Raw genomic sequence first — 23,838 nt, forward strand, 5'->3', positions numbered from 1 at the left:
TCTCTCCGATCAGGCCCCGTCCTTTTCGTATTCGGGGGCATGTTTTTTTCTACTTTTCTGATTATCTCTTCCAGCCAATGGAAAGAGGAGAGAAAAGAAAAACACGCCCCCGAATACGAAAACGCCACTGCGTTTCTCCGAGGCATTTCTGCTTGACCTCGGAGAAAGGCGGTGGTGTTCATGGCGTCCTCTCCCCTGCTCTCGGCTGCCTCGGTGCTCCCGTGTCCGGCTGCTGCTCTGGTCTCCTCCCCCTGTCCTAAAAAGTTTGAATGTGAAAATATGTTTTCGCGTCACACTTGTGCACGTCCCGTTGGTGTCTCCGTTCCCCCAGCTGCTGCCATGAATCAGTGTTAATGGCCCATCAGCGGGATGTGTACAGACGGAAAGCCTCCCTTTGTGTAGGCGAGTGCCAGGGAGCCAGCTTCGCACATACCTGCCAGATGTCATGTTCAGAGCCTGCTGGGGGTCGGGTGGGTATTCGGGTGCTATCAGATGTGCATACCTTCATTCTGTTTGTTGTGCAGCTGTTAGCATCACAGGTGGACCCCGATTGCATCCACGGACATGGAAGTCCAGAGAGCCCTTGGAGGCGGCAGTGAGGAGCGACGCGTGCTTCTGGATAAGGACGTCCTCGTGACTATTTTGACTACGCTTAGCTTGCAGCCACCAGTTATCTAGGCTAAATTACCTCCTACCCGGATTGTGTTCATCATAAAAAGATTCAGCTCGGTTTTCTCATAAACCATTGGTCACATGGTTAAGGGTGCCAGGTGGTTCATGTCATCAGGGGAACCTTTCACCAGATTTTTTTTCAAAACAAATTATTGTCATGTGGCAACTGAGTTCTGGTGTGTGGCGAGCAGTGGGTTGGAAAATGGTGTCCGTGATGAGAAAAAGCCCTGTAGTGACCTTACACAAGGGTTTTAGAAATGTTGCAAACCCTGGACAACTTTCAATTCCTTTATTTACAGCCTATTTTGTGCTTGCATTACATTCCGTAGACAAAAAGAACGAAAAACAACCCATCCCTACCCGAATTTGGATTGATGCCATTTCCAGTCCCTCTGCGCTTGATGTCCTAATTGTCTTTTATGGGCGTCACTCACAAAGGTCTGCATATAAATTAGTAATTTACAACTATTAAAAGGGTTGTCAGTGCCAATAATATTTAGAGATGTGGGTGGGCAATGGCTTGTGATGTATTCGCAGGGGGTGGAGCTCGCAGTGTGGGTGTAATAGTAGAGGAGGCGGGCTATGCTGTGGCTTGGGGCCAGGCGTCGGTGGCAATATGTGAAGCGCTGTGGTTAGAGGAGGGGCGGTTTTTTGATGTGTGAGCGCTAAGGAGATGGGTGTCTTGTGTAAGGAGGTGAAAAGGGAAGATGGCTTGCAGTTTCCGTGTGTCACACCATGGAAAGGGAGAGAGGGCGGGAAGAGACAAGGAGTGATGCACTACTAGTAAGACGCCCCTAGAGGAGTCCTCTGGGAAGCCGTGAGAGTTTTGAGAAGGTAAACAGCCACTCCCCCTACAGTCCCCATCGAAGCGTGCAGCCAGTGCCTGCTGGTGGTGTACATTTCCACTGTCCATCCTACGCAGCACCCTCAGCAGCTCCTGCACGCTTTATCTTTAGTGGCGAAGTTCTCTTTTTATTTCCTTCTGATGTTGGCATTTAACTCCTTCGTTTCTCGAGCCTTAAACACTGTTAAATGCTGATTTATTGCTAATCTCGTCACAGGTGCTGGAAGGTTTGTGGAAGCCACTGTGTGTGGCTCTGTGTATGTGGCTCTGTGTGTGTGGCTCTATGCGTGGTGGCTCTGTGTGTGTAGGTGGCTCTGTGGGTGGCTCTATTTGTGTGTGGGTTGCTTTATGTGAGTGGCTCGGTGTGTGTGGGTGGCTCTGTGTGTGGGTGGCTGTGTGTGAGTGCAAATGCAAAAGGTCTCGCATTGAGAGTGATTAAGCTATTGACATTGTAAATAACAATGCAGTTTCTTTAACCCCTCCCCTGCTCATGAAGGAGCCATTCCGTCATGAGCCACGGCTGCCGTGTGCTCATGACGGAGTGGTTCCGTCATGCCGCGACCGTTGGCGGCCGCTCCGCCCACACGGCGCTGTTTCCCCGCCTGTGCGGGGGGACAACGCAACTGGGCAGAGTCATGACGGAACCACTCCGTCATGAGCACAGCTCGACCGTGGCTCATGACGGAGTGGCTCCGTCATGAGCACAGCGCCACCGCGCTGCCCCCCAACCCTCCCAGCGCTGCGGCGGAATTCCCGTCGCAGCGAAGGGGTTAAATGTTTTAAAAACAAAAACAAACAAAAATAATGTCATGAGCAATGCCAATAGCTCTAACTTGACCAATGCCGAGACCATTGCATTGTAAATGCTTGTTGTTAAATGGGGCCTCGAAACGGGTCTCTATCAGGCTCTGTTTTGTGCCCTGGTACAAGCGGTCCATTTTTTTCCAGACTGCAGTGCCCACAGGCACATCAATGTGCGATTGCTCACACTGCTCACTTCTCACTAGTGGAGAAATTACGGCATGACGTCAGGTGAGCGTCGAAGGGGAAGGGAAATCCTTTAAAGAGTCATTTTCTCTCTGGATTTCCCTTCTCCTTTTGAAACTCATGAGCAGCAACATTGTCGTTGTGTCACCAGGGCTTTAAATTGGAGCTTTTTCAATATTATATACAAGCCATAGTTGTTGCTTATTTATCTTATGCAACTAACAACCACTGACAAAGCCAATAGTCCTGACTTCTTGTAGGTATGATTATACTTGTTGTACCATAGATCCGGATGCAATGACAGAAACAGCAAAATACAAGTCAGGCAGCACACTATGCTAAGTACAGATTTTTAGCTAACATGTTTTTAAGCCACGCCCTTAATTACATTGGCCACGCCCCTTTGACAAACCCCACCCCTGTTTTCATCCCACTTAAAGCCCTGACTGTACCCCTTCAGAGACAGGGCCTCCAGAAATGAAGACAACGTTCAGCACATGCTCCGTGCTCGAAGAGGACATATGACACAGATCACCTCTTTTATGAGCGGATCATCTACAGTGTGTTGCCCACTGCACGCTGCTAAAAACGAGGCCTTGGATCGCGTGTCACCACACATCATGAACAAATACAAGACATTTAAAATACTAAATCCACGGTCACGTGGTCAACATGACCAAGCATAATATAACGTGTTTTTATAAAGTGTAGCTTTAGCTCGAAGGTTACCTTGGCGCTGAAGCACCTACGTTATTAAACAGTTATTCCACTCGATGGGAATTGTTTAATCGACATCAGAAGGATGAAAAGCTTAAAGCCTGGGATTTCAACCAATGACCACAAGGTCAAACAGAGGACCCTGCAGGGAGTTCACCGAGCCACCAGACGCAGCACTTCGAAGTCTCAGAATTCTATTGAGGCGCTTAGCTGCCGCCCCCTTTGTTTGCCTAGTCCCACCCCACCAGGTCTGAGAGACTTTGCGCCGGATCTATGTCGTGATAACAACTGAACCATCTCCGGCGGCCCCTCAACAAACCCACCGCGCCCGCCAAGCAAACAATTAATCTGCAGGGAAGGATGTGGTCAGAGAGACCTGCAGAGACAGAAGGGTGGAAACCAAAGCTTGTTTCAGGGGGGGGGGGGACCACAAAGTACACTTTTTTTTTCAAAGAGATACATTTTTAAAATAAATTTTGAGGGGTCTCCATCTAAATCGGCCAAGCCTTAAATTAAAGATGTGAAACCCTCTGTGGAACTTGAGTACCTGCACCGAAAAACCCAAGCCGAGTCCCAGTGCGTAAACGAGCCACTCACTAGCATCAAACTTTAACGGCACACATGTAGGCCGGAAGGGGTGTGCTTCGGTTGACTGAGCCGGGCCACACACAGGTCGCTAAGCATAAGCATTGCGTCCCGGTATGTGAGAGGAGTGGCAACACGAAGGGAGAACCTGCTAAAAACAAATGCTGTCATGCACGAGTGGCAGGAGAATAGCTACGCAGAAAGAAGAGTTACAAACATAAAAGAGGAGGTTGCGTAATGTACAACTGAAGATGTGCAGGTGCTTGCACCCCAAATGCATTGTACTCGAGTGATGCAGTCTGTATGCTTCTTACAATCTCAAAGCCCACCTGGAAACCAAGTGCATGTACGTTAAATACATGTGAAAATATATCAGCTCCAGCTCCATTTTTTCATAAACTATAAAATAAACATGGATACATACAGATTGAATGAACAAAAAAAAAATGGATAAATGCAGCTAGAACTGCTTAAAAACATACCATAAGATAAGGAGCCTCAATTATAAAGCATGACCTATACCTCTGCACTTTACCAGAACCCGCATTAACCCACCGAGTTATCTCACTTTAAATTTAAAAACACAGGACACTTACGCTAAACTATTATATAAACTATTGTTGTGCAAGAAGGTAGAGGAATGCGGCTTAAAAAGCAGGTTCAGTGTGTATAGGAGCATGCCAGCCACACTACAATGGGGAACAAAATGGATGCTGAGGGCATGTCTCGGGAGGTCACGAGAGACAATGGCTGTCCATCCCACAGCGGGGAACAAACGCAAGCATCCCTTCCAAGGAAGGACCATATCAATTACTATCACAGATATACGCAGACTACAACACCAGAAGTAATTTTAGCTGTTATGAAGGGACATGTAGGTGAACTCAGGAAAACACCATGAAGTGATGCTCCCTTATGTCAAAAAGGTGTCCCGTCAAAGAGACCCCAAGTGCAAAACACGTGGAAGCAGTAGTTAGTGCTTAGGTCAAAACTAAGAATTGTGCCCTGAAAACCTAACAGAGGTGTAATTGCGCCTCTCTCTTTAGCAAGTTAACTTCTTGGTAGGGCGACCTCAGCCGTCTGTCTTTCCAAGATTGATACAAGACAAAGCCTCGGAGTAGGGTTTTAAGAACAACCAGGGCTGGACTTCAGCCTTTGATGTGTTCTCTATATATTACTCCAACTAAAAAGGGCCAGAATGCAGCACTTCTGGGACGTGTAGTGGCTCCAACCAGGAGCGCAAGCTAGAAATCCATGCAATGGATCACGGGCTGCCACTTTCAGCGCGGTACCAGGTACATCAACACGTATCAGTGAAGTTCATGGTATATGGCCTACTTGCCCATTTGAACAGCAGACGAAAGCTGAGCCAGGGCGTCCATTTTGTATGTCTCGTGATGGAGGAACAGACTGAAATGGTTGAAGATTAGTAGCAAGATAGAGTCTTCCTTGACCTGCACAAGTGGTCCCAGCTCAGTGGCCCAAGTTCCAGCAGCCTCTCGATTGGTGAAGAAAAGAAGCAGAACAAAGAACAGGTATGAGTAAGAGCCTCTGTTATTATCCTAACACAAGGATAACCACGTGGTGGTCCTGCTTCTTTTCTTCTATGTGTGAAGGGACAAGATGTAGCTCAATCACACATCACTGCTGGCGAGCGGTCTATTCTGCTTCTGTTTAGAAGAAGTGCAGAGTCCTTTGGAGAACCTCTGGGACTTTCTCCACTTCCCACTAATGAACTTGTCTGATGCTGCTATTGCTGCCACTATAAACCATGGGCCACGGAAGCTCTGTCAGCGTATGCGGTACCTCTACCCTGCCACCTTAGGCCTTGACAGTATAGACAACCACTTGGTCGTGATGAGAGCGCCCTTCTTCAGCGCTGAAATAGGAGTTGCCATTATTTCTTGTGAGACAAGTCCAGTAGGCAGCCCGCAGACAAGCTTACCCGTGTGTGTGAAGCAGGGATATTATTATAATGGCAGCCATGCCCACTTCATCGCAAGAGTATTCCCTGTAAAGGTCTGTAGAAGGAGTCTAAACATTTAGGCAAATGTTGCTCAATTTGTTCACTGCTGCTCATCAGAACTGCATAAGCATTGGCCTGACATACATGGAGGGGGGCTTTCGGTACGATATTTTGCCCTAACAGCCTATTTATTTAGCCGCCTTGTATGAAGAATAGGCAGGTGAAGAAGTCAGAATTTGGCCCCAGGTAAGACGCAGTCGATATACATGCACAGGGAAGGGAGAGTAGATATTACAGTCTTTGTTTGCGGGGGCTACATACTGTGGTCTTTACTGGCAACAAATGTGGCAGTATCTAGTTACAGTCACTCCTTGGATAAGGCATCCATGGCGGCCCTTCTGCAGGGGTATTCTACTACCTCAAAGTTCCTTTGATCCAAACATTTTCTTTATTACTTTCCACTTCTTAAATTCTTGGTTGAGGTTCGTTGGTTTCAGATTCAAGGTTTACACGTACTCGCACTTCGATAATCTCCTCAGGTTTTACCTTATTTTGCATGTTCTTTTCACCACTCACCCAACTACGCAAATACCGACTGCCCACTACACTCCTAGTGTGTGTGATGGCAGATCCTCAGCAAGTGATGTGAAGATGGCACACCCGAACAACTGAAAAACCAAATCTTATTTTCTCAGGTTGCCACGTTTGGATTTCTAGTTTAAGGTTTGGGACAACGAAGCAGCTTATGAGATCTCAACCAGAAGTGTTGTACATTAGGACAATAAAAAAAGATATGGTACAATCAAAGGAACCAATGTGGTTGAAAATGGTGTGTTTTAAGTCAATCATTGTGGTAGAGCAAAGCAACAAGCACAAACATCTCAAAACGGTGCAACGCATATACAACAGACTAGCAACACGGGCAGATAACTCCCCACATGGAGGTGTGTAGACAACAAGGATATATTTATAATGTTAGGTCACTATGTGAGATAGTTCACCTCCATTTCCACCAAGTTTCAAGAGGCGAGTTTTATTGTAGTTTTAAATTCTAGTGAAGGGCTGGTCCCAACTGTTCAGCTTTTGCAGAAGGTGGGCCCTAGAAGGGAGAAATACCGGAATCTGGAAGATGCACGTGGTGGTTTTGATAAAGTTAGGAATTGCTGATTATCTAACCCGGGGTGTCTGGATGTTAAGAGGCTGGATATAGTGATGGAGAACCACATTTTTTGGCACAGTTGACAAAATTAGGGAGAAACATAGGCAAATAATGAAACATATAATGTCACAATCTGTGCCAGTATGCTGTTATTTTGTCATTTTAACAAGCTACTAATTCAGTTTGGGCAAAATTGAATCAGTCTAGTCCCAGTTTAACAGTCACCAGTTAACCTTTGCAGAGAAAGGGAATGCAACCGCACGGAACTACTTGTGGCACTATTTTTTAAAGTTACTTTATGCTTTTGACATAGAAACAACATTTTTGATGGCATTTACAATTCATGCAGCTGATGGTGGCTTTTGCAGTAAACGTAGAAAATCTAGAATTCTATGTAAAATGCCACAGAAGTGAAATCCAACAAATCCAGGGGCCCTGCATATAGTGCGCAAAAGGTAACCTGGGGATGTGCCATGAGTCACTTTGAATACTAGATACGTTTGTAGAGGGCACCGCTCATGGTGGACAACCAGCCAGATTGGTGAACTTAGTACAAAGTTAAGGGCGTTCCTCAGGAGTCTAATCTAGTTTCAAGACACATTTTAAAGCTTTAGCAACAAGATTAAATGAACTTTAGGGAAGGCCCACTAGAAGATTGTTGCAATTATTCAGCCTACTGACTGCCCGTTAGTTGGCTCAGTAAAAGGGGAGAGGAGGACAATTTTACGTATATTTAGAATTTAATTCATTTTTGCAGTGGTGGAGATGAAAAAGGTCACATTTATGCAGGAGTAGAAACGAAGAGTTGCGGTTTTTAGGTCTCGCCTAGCGTTGCAGCATGCATGCGCTGCTCGCTCTGCAAGACACATTGTAGATGAGGAGATTTCTGAAGGGGACGTGAAGCCCCGGTCATCATTTTCATTGGCTTGCGTCACCGTTTATGCTAAATGGTGGCCTGCCATTGGAAATTAGGTTTTTTTGTGGCCGCCCTTTCTCCTTTTCGGATGGCCCATCCGGACCGGATCGTTTGCTTTATGGCTGTCGTGAGGCTATTTCTTATCTTAAGGGGGCGTGTAGTGACTGATCATCTTTCCGTTGCACAACACGCATGGCGCACTTTCACTTTCCGAGTAGCGCGTCACCCGAATCGCGCTGTGAACCTGGCGGGTTGAGCCTCGGCTCACAGAGCCCCCACTGAACACTGCCGAACTGAGCCTAAATGAATGAGTCCAGAATTATCGGATCTGCAAGTAACTGATCCATGCCCACGCAGGTATGGTGTGCGTCCACGGCTGCCTGTAGACGCCCAGAGCTCCAGCCTCGTCCCGAGATGTCACCATCAGCCGCTCCCGGCCGGCTCTGCACTGCGCAATGCGCACGTGTAATTCAGCATAATTGGTGTCTTCGAGTTGCAGGGAGGGGCGGGCATCAGGGATTTCAGGCGATTTACAACCTGCGGTGGCGTTCCAGGGAGAGCAGCCGGCTCAGCGCTCACGGGGGAAGGTGGGACGGGGCAGGGGCTGCACTCAGACAGCATGACAAGGAGCCCGGAGGCTGCACATCGCTGCCGAGCGCTCCTGCTGGAAGGATGGGCCGTCAGGAGCACGCAGCTACAGACGTATGGTGTGCAAACAAGTTTACTCTTAACATCTAGGGAGCCCAGGTGAAGGGACGGGAGTGCACATCTGTACCGCCCGCCCCACTACCCCTTTTCTCCATCTACCAGTTCACAATGTTTATGGGTTTATGCTGCTGTTAGGAAAAAGCACCAAAACGGACACCCCCCTTCCCAACAGCACCTGAGGATGGTGCAGTCAGAAGTGCGCAGGACACAGCGGGGCCAATACCTGGACCCCGCCACCACGCTGGAGGTGCAGAGATGTACGGTTCTGTAGGGACCTTGCACCTGAACCCCATAACCACTCGGAGCCCCAGTTAAAGGAACGGGACTTCGGTAGTTTTGAGCACCTTCTTAGCACTGTTCATTCGATGAGTAAACCAGCCCACCACACCTACAGACTGCGAGTAGCACCCCGTCAGAAGCGTGCAGGAAAGCCATAAACACCATCACACTAGGTGCAGAGTTGAGGTACAGTGCTGCAAGCAGCTCGCAGCAACACACGGTGGAAAAAAAAAACCTAGACCCCTCCTCTCTCAATCCCCACCAAGCGTATATTGAAGTGATAGCCCCCTCTACCCCCCAAACGAGCGGCACCAGAGACAACATGGGTTGCCTAAACCTGTACCGCCACTGGAATACGCAGTGAAGGGATGGCACTGTCAGGAGCTCGCTCGCAAGAGCGTGGACTCATGGTGCGTCTTCGAGTACACAAACCAGCACCCCGGGAGCTCACAGTGCCACACCCATGGGTTTGTCAACATGTACGCCTGCAAGCACTCGGGATGCCTGCGGCCCCTGGCACAAGTGGGGTCCAGCAGTATATACCCCCATATCACCACGCCGAGATCTCAGCCCAACACACAAACAGAACAAAGTAGCGCGCGTCCCCATACTCTGCGTGGGGGATCACGCTGCAGCCGCCCCAAATTTGGTACCAAAGCCGCAACGGAACTGACAAGCGCACCTCCAGAACTTGGATAAGAATTCCAGCCACAGCGTAGGTCGCAGGAGTTGTGCGCGTGCAAAATGCGCTCACGGTGCTTAGGGGCCGTTTCACCATATTCCACTTAATTGGAGCACCGACTCTGGTTACAGTACACTCGCAACTGAGTTATGCGAGTGTGGAGGTAGCGTGGGGATCTGTTAATAATGCTGCTCGGGTACCAAAATAGTAAGAAACGCAGCTGGCCAGTCATTACACATGTTTATGGTACATGCAACAACCGCAATACAAAGTCTGTAAACTCTATAACAAGTAGATTCAGCAAACCAAAAATTTATCATTTTACTAAATTGTTTAAAATGTGAAGATTTTCCGATTTTGACAAAACCGCCTCGTGTTGCTTAATAAAACATGAACCTCAATGTAGTTCTGTATTGCATTGGGGCAATGATGTCATTTAAACCATTTCTGATCGGCTACCAAAAAGCACCACAACTGGTAGCAGCCCAATCCTTAATTGCAGCTTCATCTCAGAATTATGGTGTGATATTACCTTTAATGTGTGATTGGTAATATTCACTCAGAGTCCTTATTCCAAAATAAGTGGGTATTAACATTTTTATGCATTCAATTTATATAATAAACAAACAATTCATAACTAAAAGACAGTACCATTTACAATAGAAAACTCACACCAGTACAAATGCAATAGATTAGACAATAACAACAAAGTGAGCTATTGCCATTTGGCATTACACCATTTGATTACTGCTTCACAAAAGGATTTAAAAAAAACCCATTTACAATGCCAACAGCTCAAAATAATGTCAGTGCGAGACCTATTGCACTGTAAATGCTTATTTTGCTTAAACTTTAAAAGTCAGGGTGTCACGAGGGATGTAGCCACAGGAGTAGATTTAGTAGTAGGAGAAGGGAGGGGGGGGGGGGGGGGGGGAAAGAGTATAAAATCCATCTCTGGGTTACAGCAGTCAGAACACCATCCACTGACACATGGAGGTAAGACAGACACATGTGACTATAGAAGAGATGTGAAAGTTGGGAATGAGAAGTTTTGGGTGCCATCTGCATATAGGTAGCAAGAGACCATAAAAGAGATCATGTCATCAACGGAGCTAGTATAGATAGAAAAAAAGGGCCGGGGTTGGGAAAGAGCATTAGGGGACGCCAACAGTGGCGTGGGTGGTCATCTACTGGACTGCCAGGTAACAGCGGCCAGAGGTCACAAAGTTAAGATGCAAAAGAGTTAAAGGCAGAGCCTGCCATGCCAATGGTCATTAAGTTGCCAAGTAAAGTAGGGTGGTCAATCAAATTCTAATGTGCCTTTCCTATACTGTGATAGTGACACTCATGCAGCACCACTTTCTCAGAATTTCGAAAAATGTACGTACATCTGAAGCATGATTTTATGTAAAAAGATGCCATCCACCAGATCCATGTACAGCCCCAGTTTATCTTCATTTTCGGTTCCACATGGGCCAAATGTTTTCACCTATTGGGAAAGAAGAAATAAATATATTATTTAAATTGAAAGTAGCTCATCAGACGTGCTTTAAAGGCTGGCCACCAGCTAATAAGAAACACTTTTTCCTATAAAATCGACTTGGCGGCTTTGAGAAAAAAAAAATTCGGAAACACATATTTACAAAAAACTTATTGAATTTGGAGGCTTTTGTGCCTTCTAGAGCTAGACAATGCATGCACCTGGCGGCTGCTACTTCCTGTTTTTCAAAAGTGAACTGCTTTTCGTTTCCTACAAATGTACTGTTTGCATTTTAGTTTTACTGAAAGCTCCCACGATCTTTATAAAGGTTTTCTTGAAAAAGTAGAATCTTGCCTCTATTGTTCCCCTCTCGTACGTAAAGCAGTTCCTTTTGTAACTTGGACCGGTATCGGGTGTCTGAAACATGCTACTGCAGAACACACCTAAATATCCCCGGCAAGCACCCCAGGTTGTGAATGACAAATAACGAACTTGACACATCAGCCAACTAATCCACATTTACATACTTGAAAAAGACCAGACCCCCACTATTTACACACCTTCTTCGCAGCTTATCAAACAGTTTCCAACTCTAAGAAATACACAATGCAGGGTGGCTTGCATATGGTTACTGCTACTTGGATTGTTCGGCACAAATCTACGACTAGTGTAGTTCCTCAGCACTTTTGTTACCATGTCCGAAATTGTTGCAGGCCAGAGCAAGCACTCTCTGTTGAGCAAGAGTGGTTGAAGGGTGGCCTGGGTGGAAGTGGCTGATGATGTGTGTTTGGCTCTTAAAAGTGCCTGTAGTCATGTGCACAGGTCAACTGCACGCTTGCAGAAAAAACAAGCATTGAAAATGCAATAGGTCTCGCCTTTGATTAAGTTAAAGCCATTTGCTTTGCTAATGGTATTGTATAGCAAAGCAAATGGCTTTAACTTAATGAAAGGCGAGACCTAATGTTAGTCAGTGTCAGTGTGTCAGTCAGTCAGTCAGTGTCAGTGTGTCAGTCAGTCAGTCAGTCAGTCAGTGTCAGTGTGTCAGTCAGTCAGTCAGTGTCAGTCAGTCATTCATAGTCAGTCAGTCAGTCAGTCAGTCAGTCAGTCAGTCAGTCAGTCAGTCAGTCAGTCAGTCAGTCAGTCAGTCAGTCAGTCAGTCAGTCAGTCAGTCAGTCAGTCAGTCAGTCAGTCAGTCAGTCAGTCAGTCAGTCAGTCAGTCAGGCAGTGTCAGTCAGGCAGTGTCAGCTAGAGCAGCTCTGCTGACCTGGTTTCTCTGGCTCTACAGCAGCTCTGCTGACCTGGGTCTCTGGCTCTACAGCAGCTCTGCTGACCTGGTTCTCTGGCTCTACAACGGCTCTGCTGACCTGGTTCTCTGGCTCTAAAGCAGCTCTGCTGATCCGGTGCTATGGCTCTAAAGCAGTTCTGCTGACCTGGTTCTCTGGCTCTAGAGCAGCTCTGTTGACCTGGTTCTCTCGCTCTAAAGCAGCTCTGCTGACCTGGTTTCTCTGGCTCTACAGCAGCTCTGCTGACCTGGTTTCTCTGGCTCTACAGCAGCTCTGCTGAGCTGGTTCTCTAGCTCTAGAGCAGCTCTGCTGACCTGGTTCTCTGGCTCTACAACGGCTCTGCTGACCTGGTTCTCTGGCTCTACAACGGCTCTGCTGATCCGGTGCTATGGCTCTAAAGCAGTTCTGCTGACCTGGTTCTCTGGCTCTAGAGCAGCTCTGCTGACCTGGTTCTCTGGCTCTAAAGCAGCTCTGATGACCTGGTTTCTCTGGCTCTACAGCAGCTCTGATGACCTGGTTTCTCTGGCTCTACAGCAGCTCTGCTGAGCTGGTTCTCTAGCTCTAGAGCAGCTCTACTGACCTGGTTCTTAGGCTCTACAGCAGCTCTGCTGACCTGGTTCTCTCCCTCTAAAGCAGCTCTGCTGACCTGGTTTCTCTGGCTCTACAGCAGCTCGGCTGACCTGGTTCTCAGGCTCTAGAGCAGCTCTGCTGACCTGCTTCTCTGGCTCTAGAGCAGCTCTGCTGACCTGGTTCTCAGGCTCTAGAGCAGCTCTGCTGACCTGGTTCTATGGCTCTAAAGCAGCTCTGCGGACCTGGTTCTATGGCTCTAAAGCAGCTCTGCTGACCTGGTTCTCTCCCACTAAAGCAGCTCTGCTGACCTGGTTTCTCTGGCTCTACAGCAGCTCTGCTGATGTGGTTTTTCTGCCTCTTGAAGCAGAGCGAGTGTGTGTACATCAGGGGGTCTCATCTCCTCCAGTCGTTAAATACAGCACTGAACTGCTGCCCGACAGAGGGTCACGATAATGTACACAAAGGCCGAGTACCCTCCAGGCGCCTCTGTTCCCGCAGCCCTGCTTCCCGCGGCCCTGCTTCTGTGTGCACAGCACCAGGGCACAAGTGCGGAGTCACAACAGACGCACATGCGGGGTGCACAAAAGGCACTTGCGTTCATTCTGTGGTGTGTCTGCATCACCGCTAAGCAGTGAGTGTCCCACTGGGGCTCATTGCATCCTTGCCGTGCAAGATCTAAGATGACGCTGCACTTCCTGTGTGACGAGAACCCACGTTTCTTCCAAGGCCTGGCTGACTACCCCGAAGACCACTGGGTTCATGTTCGCAAACCAGAACATGTATTACAAATATATATTGTATCCTTAACTAGGACCATTCAAACATACCTCTGTAGTCCAACCCCGCTTCACACTAAATATACTCGTCAGCTCATCATAATGCACAAATGAATGCATGAATAGATTGCTTTAAAAAGCTAAACACCAGAGAGATAAGGTGCGTTGATGATGGAGCAGAATTCCACATTTTGCAAGGGTGGGGGGCTGAAGCAGGAGAGGCTGTCGGCGGCCATTCATATTTTTCTTCGCTACCTGCAGCGCATAGCATGGTCAATGGGTCACCCCCTTTATCTATTGGCTACCTTCACTTGAGTGACTGCATAAAGCCCGTGCACATTGTTCACAACCACCTAAAAATAGATCCTCTTCAGTGACAAGCTGTCCGATGTGTGCTTTTTAGGTCGCGCCCGAGCCAGCACACATGCGCTACTCTGCGAGGCATTTAGTCAGGGCTTTTCAATGCTGAACACATGTTCGTGTGTGTGCTTAACCCGCGATTGGCCTTTGCATGCGCCTTTCTAAGAAAGACAGTACGCAATTGGCCCAAGGTGGGTGCATGTCCCGCCTTCTTTCTGCCCTGGCCTAGGGTGCTTGGGAGTGAGCATCAGCACCATCTGTTTCCAATTATCGCGTTCGCATTAAATGGAAACAGATGGAGCTCGTGCTAGCACGCGCGCGCACAACTCCCCAGGCTTGTTGTTGTGTCTGTTTGTTTACTCTCTTGTGCTCAGCTTGTCCTCCACACAAGTCCGCCTTTGTGTACGCTGGGAGCAGGTTTTTTTAAAATTTGTAAAGCACATTTCTGGGCTGGTGAAGACCGATGCCTTCATACATCTGGACTGCTACCTTCCCCTCCGCCTCAGTACTTCACCTGCAGCTTGTCTGGGTTTCTTGAGCTGTCCCGGTCATGTATTCTGGGAGATTACAGTACTTCCAATAGTGAGTTTCTTTTTACATCTAATCTAGTGTCCCAAATAGGCAAAGTTTTCCGTTTGTGAAGGGTCCTTCGCTACCCTTTATACAGCATCCGTGGGGACACATAATAGCCCTCTTTTCTTACAGAAATATTTTAAGTTGGAAGTGTTATTGGTGAATTTTCGTATTTGTTATGAAATTGCACCCCAAGTCGGAACGGTTTGACTCAGGAAATGGGAGCATGGTGGCCTTGTCTGTAGGTTGAAAATAGGGTCTTCTTGGAATGCATGGCCTACACATGATCAACGCCACTCACCCAGCTTGTGGAGTGTGTTCTGCACTGCATGACACTCATATGTGCAGACTACAGCCCTGTGCTCACCTGGCTTGTAGAGGATTTCATATGGAGCATGAGGTGTATATGAATAGTTGTTTCCCGGCGTGTTATCTGTCTGTCCGTCTCCCCAACAGGTCAGACCAGTGCTGGTACAGGATCTTCTACAGAGCATGATGTTCATATGATCAGGCTTTGCAAAGTGCCGGCCCAGCTTGCGGAGGGTTTTCTACTGAGCATGATGCGTACATCACTCGACTTAGCCGGACGCTCGCCCAGCTTGTACAGGATCTTGCTGTACATATGATCCGGCCCAGCCCAATGGACAGGCTCATGAAGGAACTTGTATTCAGTACAAGGTTGAAATGACCAGACTTAGGCGTTTAGACAAACTAGCCACTGTTGGCCGAGTGCCTGAGGATGTTGACCTGGCTACTGCTTGTGTTTTGGAAAGGAATGCAATATTTTGGTTGAAGCAAGATGATCTCATTGATATCTGAAGGTTTATTTCTGATTATCGAAACAGCTGGAGACAGAAGCCTTTTCCAAAAAAATATATGTTTGAAGATTGTGAGTTGTAAAAGCTCTGCAACTAAAAGAAATACAGCAGTTGGACAGTTTGTTGTGTTAGTGGCTGGCTTTTCAAACTTTATAAGAAGTATAAAGTGCATTTTTTTGCAGTCTGGACTAGTCACCGAGTAAGAGTCGGCAAATTAAGCAGAACATCTGTGACGATCACCTGTGAAGGCTAAAGACCTGCCTGGGTGGCCGGTGGCCTACAGAGAGGAAGTTGGCTTCTTGGACTATGAGAGATCGGGTATAGAGGAGTGGTGTGCAGGTGGTGGTGAGCATAGGCTGAGATGAACTTCAGAGCAGTGAAAAAATGTCAGGCTGGTTGATTGTTCGTGTCAATATTAAAAAAACTTAACCTACTCCACATGGTCAGTTGTCAGGTACTGGTTGTGAGGCTTGTGTGGGCGGTTATGATTGGGCAGCTATTGCAAGGGTCCCGGAGAGGACTACATGAGATGAGAAGGTGGGTAAACAATCAATGGGGCAACCCAGTGAATTGATCACTTTCACAATGCCAATCTGTTTCTGCCGACCATCCTGCTGATTCGATTCTTCCTTTACGCTGCGATCGTGACTGACCCTGCTTTTTTTGTCCCAGGAGTGCGCTTAACAGTATCTAACTGCAGAAACGGATTGGTATTGTGAAACTGATCGATTCAGAACCACTGTTACTTGTACGTTCTTCCCCTTACATTTTTGAGATGTCTACTTGCATTGTCCTGATAAAGACTCAGTTTAAATGGTGCTTTTGGGGTCGAAACGTCAATATATTGTTCTGTTCACTTTATAATACTAAGTGCCATCTGTGTGGCCCTGAATACAGGGCTACATCATTTTCTGAAACTGTGCAACTATAAGCCAACTGCATATGTTTTTTTATCTCACAGCACACTGCTTGTTCACTGTATTTCTCACTAGTCACTACACTGCGCCGTTCACTCAATGCAACATACACTCCAAATAATACCACTCAGTGCTACATAATTACACAACACATAATTACATTCTACTTAATGCAACATAAATACACTCCACATAATACCACTCAGTGCCACATAATACGCCACATAATTGCACTCTACTCAATGCAATATAAATACACTCCACATAATACCACACAATTATATACCAGGTTATTACACAACTCAATGCAACAAATACACTCCACATAATACCACTCAGTGCCACATAATTACACGTCACATAATTACACTCTACTCAATGCAACATAAATACACTCAACATATTACCACTCAGTACCACATAATTACACGTCACATAATTACACTCTATTAAATGCAACATAAATACACTCCACATAATACCACTGTGCCACATAGCTACACGCCACATAATTACACTCTAATCAATACAACATAAATGCACTCCACATAATACCACTCAGTGCCACATAATTACATGCCACATAATTGCACTCTACTCAATGCAACATAAATACACTCCACATAAATGCACTCTATGCCACATACCACCAATCAAAATTAAAGGCACTGCACACCATGACACAATTTCACTAAGCATAATTTCACTCAAAACCACAGTTCCAGGACACAGAATTCAACTCCACACATTTCCAATACACACCACATAATTACACACCAAACATATTTCAACTCCACAATCCACAACGTATCTCCAATACACACTATATAGTGGCACCACCAGAGCACCAAACATCACTCACCACCACCATTTTGCATCAGCGCACCACCTAAGCACCACCTAAGCATCATGTCAGTCTACCCTCGGAATCTGGCATCTGTTGATTCTCTCCTAGTGTACGTCCGATACTCGTGTTCTAATTAAAATTACTGTTTTACAACCTCCACTCCCCCGTTAATAATGTCCCACTCCCCCATAACAATTTTTTTTTATAACAAACAACCATGAAAACAGGCAGGAAGAAGTTGCCAGCAGTGCAAGTACAAAACACTAGAAGTCATTTTTTATGTTACAATCTTTTTTTAATTAGGTTGTTCAGTTGTATATAATGTTGTCTTGGTTTGTATAAAGGTAACAAAAATGCTTAACACTTACTATAACTTTTCAACATGATGCACAGCAGCCGCAATGCTCTACAACATTGCCAAAAGTTCTGACTAAACACATAAATCCCAAAGGCGAGACCTATTGGCTATGCCAATGCTTGTTTATATTAACTATGGATTCTGGCTGCTTATTCTGTCTGTCTGTACTTCAGATACCCAGCTAAATGGCAATTTATTTTCCATCTCGGTCCTAAAGTCGGTGTTATAAAGTAACATTGAAACATTGTAGCTGCCTGTGGTTAGAGAGCTTGGTTACCTGGCGATTTATTGTTCTCCCCTTCACAAATAGAAGTAATAAAATGCAAGGCACAGCTGAAAAATGTTAAAATAGCCAAATCAATTAATGTTTCTTTGAATGTAAATTTTTTATTGCAAGCATATAGCAGCCACACTCCAGCAGAAGCATATTTCCTATTTATTTTGTGCCATATACGTACAATAAAAAATGCCGGCAGCTCTGAATAGCTCTGCAGGTCACTTCACTGTGTTTTTAATTCTTGTTATTTTTTTTATGTTCTCAATTCAATTTCCTAGGCTGGCTGTCATAGGTGGCCATCACTAAAATATCTTATGGTTCTGTGAAGGGAACAGGGTGAAAGCTGTGAAGGGTACCAGATCTGCCCAAGTAAACTATTACAATTTCCCTTGATATGGTTGTCATTATGATATGCCAAGCACGGAGATTTGCCAAGATACACGGTTCTATTCATCCTTTAAATTGACATTATAAGCTGCCAGTGCTCAAAGAATATGACTAATTGGGCCCTTCAGGGAGGAGTAGGCTATTTGTATTTCGGTGTACAGCAATGTTTAGGGGATCTCTGGTCTTAGCAAGCATGTCCTCCATCTCATTAGTCTGGTTTTGAGCCTTCAGATGTTGAGTGTTAGCAGGTAATCCCAATATTGGGTGGAGTGTTATATCTTAGCTGTTGAGGGGGCATCATAATATTTCTTTAGTTTGTTGAGATCATAATGAGATCATGGTGAGTGGAGGTCTTCAGCTTGCCTGTGTTATCTGTGTCCACCTTATTGACGCCTTTTACTAGTTGGAGGTGACTGCGTGAGACCAAGGTGACTGAATGTGCCCAGCTGGTATGGGGTTCGTGTTTTTCTTCTTGGATTGTTCTGCTGGTCATGGTTCTGGGTGGCCGATAGGTGGGGATTATTATTCTGGTCCTGGGTCAGCAGATGACGTAATTACCTTAGGAACAACCAAGTTTCCACCTCTCTTCTGAACATTATATATTTCAAGATGCTCAGAATTTTAGCTTGCAAGGAGTTCCAGAGTTTTGCCACCTGTACATAGAAGGTGGAGCCTCCTATGGATTTCTTTTTGTATGTCGGGCAGTACATGGTGATAGCCTAGAGTGCAGGGCCCTGTTTTTTGCATTGCTTAAATTTTGTTTGTCAATAAAGTCGTCCTTTGCAAGCTCTGTGAATGATTGACAGAGCCTTGAACAGTAATTGTATGGCAATTGGTAGCCAGCGGAATGCACGTAGGCCTGTCAACACATGTTCTCATGGGTACAGGAGGAGGGAGTCAACCTTCTGCATAGTTTGAATGTGTTCTATTTTGCATATGAATAGGCAGGGGCCACCTTTTTGTTGGTAGCCATTGTATGGCAATGAATTTTGAAATGTTTTCATTGTGTAGCACGTGCTTCTTGTGATCTCCTTGATGTGGTAACTTGGACAGAGCTGAGTTGTTACCCTTTGGTTCCTCATTCTTCCTGATGAGGCAGGTTGGGGAATCATGTTACTTGGGTCCAATGTCTGCGGGCTGGGGGTTGTGCCATTGTCCACTGGTCATGATCTCTGCTTTGGCGGTGTTCTGATTTTGGTGGTTATTCATCATCCATGTATCTATGGCACAAAGAGAATCGTTAGGTCTTAACTTGTGGTAGACCTTTAGACCATCTGTCTTTCGAATGAATTATGTGTCATCTTCATATCTGCAACACGCAAGCCTAGATGATCTGACCATATCCTGAATATGAGGAGCTGCTAATCTGAAACTTTGTTAGAAGCAGTGGCGGCCGGCATAGGTAGGGGTGGTCAGGAGTCGAAGGAATGGGTAAAATAATATAAATAAATAAAACCAAATTCACATGCGCTCGACGCAGCGCCAAGTCGGCGATGTGGCAAGCGCAAGATGTTTTTTTCATTTTATTTTACCTATCCCGTCGATCCCCCCACCCCACCACTCTTACTTGTGTTAGCCACCACTGGTTAGAAGGGACGGTATTGTGTAGAATAGCCACCTCACTCTCGGTCATCAAGGACGCAGCACCTGGGCTTTCATGTAACGAACCAATACAATCTAGGTCTTGTAGTTTTGCTTATAGCAATGATTTACAGGTTGATTTACAGGTTGAAAGTCAAGGGTCGGAAACATAGTCCTGGATTACATGGAGTGAGGAGACTACCCTAGTTCTGTGGTTGGCAGAGGCCATGAAACTCTTGCACTATAAAAGGTATAACTCGTTGAGAGGCAGAGACAGATACCGCCCAAGAAACTTGTTTTTGAGGCCCCAGGAGAGTAAACAAAAACCTTCGGAAAAGGTTCCTCGTCATTTATTAAGAAGGAAGTAGGCACCTTTTCAGTGGTTTCCGCCTTTCTTTTACAATGTAATACAGTAGGGCTGCAAAACCAGCTCTCCTCTAAAATATGGCCAACGAGCAACATTCATAACATACATTTACACCCTATTATATCCATATACATTAACTGAATGATAATTTGCGATGTATATATTGACAATCCGGCATACTTGCATCCCTTTATTAATGGAGTTGGACAGCTCTGAAGTGCGTGGTATGCTTTTATAGAAGTCTGCTCCCTCGATTAATGAAATAAATCCACTCACTCAAATATGCCTCTAAAAGGGACTGATGTCAGCAACCAGAAATCATGGTTTTCTCAAAACGTAGGAAGGCCACAGGTCCAATAAAAAAAACACCAGCAGTCGTAAAAACCAACAAAGGACATAACTCGAATCTTTCAGGTTTCAGCCCAACCTTTCCACCGCCCAAACAGGAGATTAAAAGACTTGCTCAATCCACGTGAGTGGGCAAAACCTGGGCCGACTGAGTGGAATCGTGCGCTCACCCACGGGAAAATACCCTACATCACAAAAGAGACAGGCTTTTACGCACCTTTAAGTCGATAAACCCACTATAACAGTCAACATAAAAAAGAGTGAATATGCAAATGGCAAGAACAATACGCACGCTACTTGGTTATGCCACAAAAAAGTAGGATTAAGTTACTCACAAGAGCACAGTAACATGAGCAACCAATTAATTCGACATTTGTGCAGCCTGTGCTATAGAAAAGAAAGGATCACAGGTGCACAATAACAGCATTAAAAGACACGGGCAGCGAACAAATCACATTTGAAATATGCCATGCAGGCAAAAAGCCACGATCGTCACTGTTAGAACAGAACGTCTAAGGGTTGCTACAAGCTATCCGAAGTGCAACAACAGCCCAGAACCTAAAGTAAACCCAACCTCTTAATGGTGATTACCCACCAGCTAATGTGGGAAACCCTCTCCAGACAAAGCACTTGCCTGATACCGTGGAGGATTCATCTCACTTCCGCTTCCAACGCAGGACAAGCACAAACAAGGTGAGTGACTCTAATCTGTGAGTAAATAAGGGACAGGCTGAATGTGCGACAAAAGTGCTTTTCTGTGTTTACTAAATTTAACTAGAGGAGTTTTCAGAAGCCCCATAGAGTGAACTCGCCTTTAGTCGCTAGAGACATTGTTTCACATCGCCGTGAAGGCTGCCCGCGCCCTGGGAATCTAAAAGAGGCCAGCAGCGCTTCCCTCCATCCTTCCAAAGGGCCTACCTGTGCCCTTCCACCCCAGCTCCGTGCCAACTTCTGGAAACCAAGAAACAGGAGAACTCCACTAAGCCCTCATCTTGGGACATTATAATAGGGAGCTGTGAAAACAAAGAGGGAGGATCTTAGCAGTTGATTAGCTTACACCGGAATGCTGAACAGAGCCGTGGGAATTTACCAACTCCAATGGAAACATTATTTTCTTTTTTGCACAAGGAGAGTCATCGTCACACTTGGCAATGGCCCTCCTCGGCTCGTGGGGCACTGTACACAAACTCAATACACTGTGTCTGGTAGATGGATACTACTGAAGGCAAAAAGTACATTTGATAACATCATTATTTAACTGAAACAAAACAAAGCGTTCGATCACAAAGAGGTGAGCTGGCACATCAACGGAGCAACTGACCGTTTCTGCCCAGAGCAAGGCTTACACTGATGCAAGTGTGAACATGTTACAGCATTAAGGAAAGACTGCATGATAAGAAAAACAATGCGTCCTAAGATACCCACCAAGAGAAATAATATGAAATATACTGTTCACCCACACCATTACTCAAAGATCCTTCCAACATGATCTTACCTATTCCCCATCAGATATTGACACCAAACAAAGAGGGAGCACAGCTCACACAGCCACGAGCTGAATTTGAAGTCTCAGAGGTAACAAGACAAGTGAGACAATACATCACCACAAAAGTAACTTTCAGCAACAGAAATAATCTCAAAAGTATATTACACCACACCTTTAACAAGCACCTAAATAAATTATGTTTTATGAAATAACCACAAACCACCTCTTTCACATCTTCCCATTTTTGCAAACAAGTGCTGTGCATCTTTGCTGATTTCAATCACAAAAGGAATCCCATCTCGTGGTGCAATGAGCATCAGCTCAAGCAATGCCAGCACACCTCCCACTGGCTCTGAAAATGCACTTTTTACAAAGCAATGATAGAAATGAATCTCAAGAACCTAATCTGCCGACAGCCAGCTTCAGCATCACTCTAGTCCACCAGGCAAACCAGAACTACCACAGCAGCCAGCTTCCAAATCCAAACACGAGCCTATTCGCAGCACTGTGAATCTGGCTGTTCTCCTCAAAAACCCTCTTTCTAAACACAACTCTGTACTGACATATGTTAATGGACTCAATCGCAACGGGCAATCACCTATCCTGGCCAACAAGCCCCTATGTGGTCTCTTCACAGCTACCTGTGACAAAATGTCACCACCCACGAAGTCTTAACATCCTATGGAATTCTTCCACACCATACTTCTATACACATGACTACCATCACCTGCAAAGAACAACCAAGTCCACTCTAGAACTCATGCATTCACCATTTAGCGTGGTAGCAAATCAACTGACTTCGCTCCCCCAAAAATTGCTAAGCTCCTTCCCAGTGTAGCTCCGCAAGGTGAAATAGTTCAGGCTGAAACTGTAAGGAAACTTTTATGTGATATGAACAACTATCAGACAAGCCCTCAAATGCTTAAACGAGGGAATAATCAAAGATATAGATTCCATCATCCTCGTCCTCCAAGCAAGAAACCCTTTGCCTCTCAAAGCTGGGATCTTCGCATTGATCTCTCATCATAGACATCTCTCACCTGCCAAGTCTGCCCCTTGCATTAGACCAACCACGGCTGCATTGGTCTTGGCATCCTCAACGAAATAGTCACCCATCAACACCTCATGTCTCAGGTTGCCCCCAGCAAACCAACAAAATATATTGAAGAGAAACATCCAAACAACTTCATCCTAGCACTACCCATCACCGTTCGATGAATGAAAAAACACCAAGTATCCTTGCTGTATCAAGTCTCACCTTTTCAACCAAGCACTTTATCCTATGAACAGTGAAACGCTGAATCCTCCAAGTTCAATAATGGCTTACTGGCAATCTAACGAGGTTACATCTTGGAAAATATATATACAGAAAATGGAGAAAATCAATGTCCCCTCAAGACTAACTAGCAGTTCACATATCTCTCCATGAGTGCAGGCAAAGACTAACTCGACAAGGAACCAATTTTATGGTACGCTTACTCAAAGAAGACAACACCTTGAAAGAGCTTTTGAGAAATACGGAAACTGGTTACCTCTTTCTTCCTTGCCCACACCATCCAGAGGCAGCAACCACCCTGGCTTCTAATCGAGGCCTTTAACAAGAAGAACACTCACGCCATGGACACCCTGGTACTTCATTTTCAGGCGTACCATTTGGCGCGCGGATCGTGCTTCCATCATGGCCCCCACGTGGCCTCCCTATATGCCAACGACGTGATGCTCTTCGTCAGGGACTAGAGTCCAATCTTTCAAACCTTCTCTGTGAGGTCGTCCGATTTGGGGTATTTTCGGGACTTACTATTAACTGGAGCAAATCTGAAATTTTCCTGTTGACGGAGGCCACAGTCCCTGGCCCACTTGAGTTTCCTTTGCAGTGGTGCGCAGATTCCCAAAAT

General features: G+C 45.8%; 1 protein-coding gene across 7 annotated transcripts in view; it reads right to left on the reverse strand.

Annotated features, from left to right (window-relative positions):
- Window positions 1–23,838, reverse strand: part of CCDC88C (coiled-coil and HOOK domain protein 88C) — a 460,272-nt gene that overhangs the window by 412,770 nt on the left and 23,664 nt on the right. For all 7 annotated transcript variants that reach the window (XM_085626546.1, XM_085626541.1, XM_085626543.1 and 4 more), the window contains exon 2: window positions 10,904–11,004. In XM_085626546.1, the coding sequence (XP_085482672.1) occupies window positions 10,904–11,004 (101 nt within the window). The remainder of the gene's footprint in view (window positions 1–10,903; window positions 11,005–23,838) is intronic.

This window comes from Triturus cristatus, chromosome 9, assembly GCF_964204655.1.
Source record: "Triturus cristatus chromosome 9, aTriCri1.1, whole genome shotgun sequence".
Taxonomy (NCBI): Eukaryota; Metazoa; Chordata; class Amphibia; order Caudata; family Salamandridae; genus Triturus; species Triturus cristatus.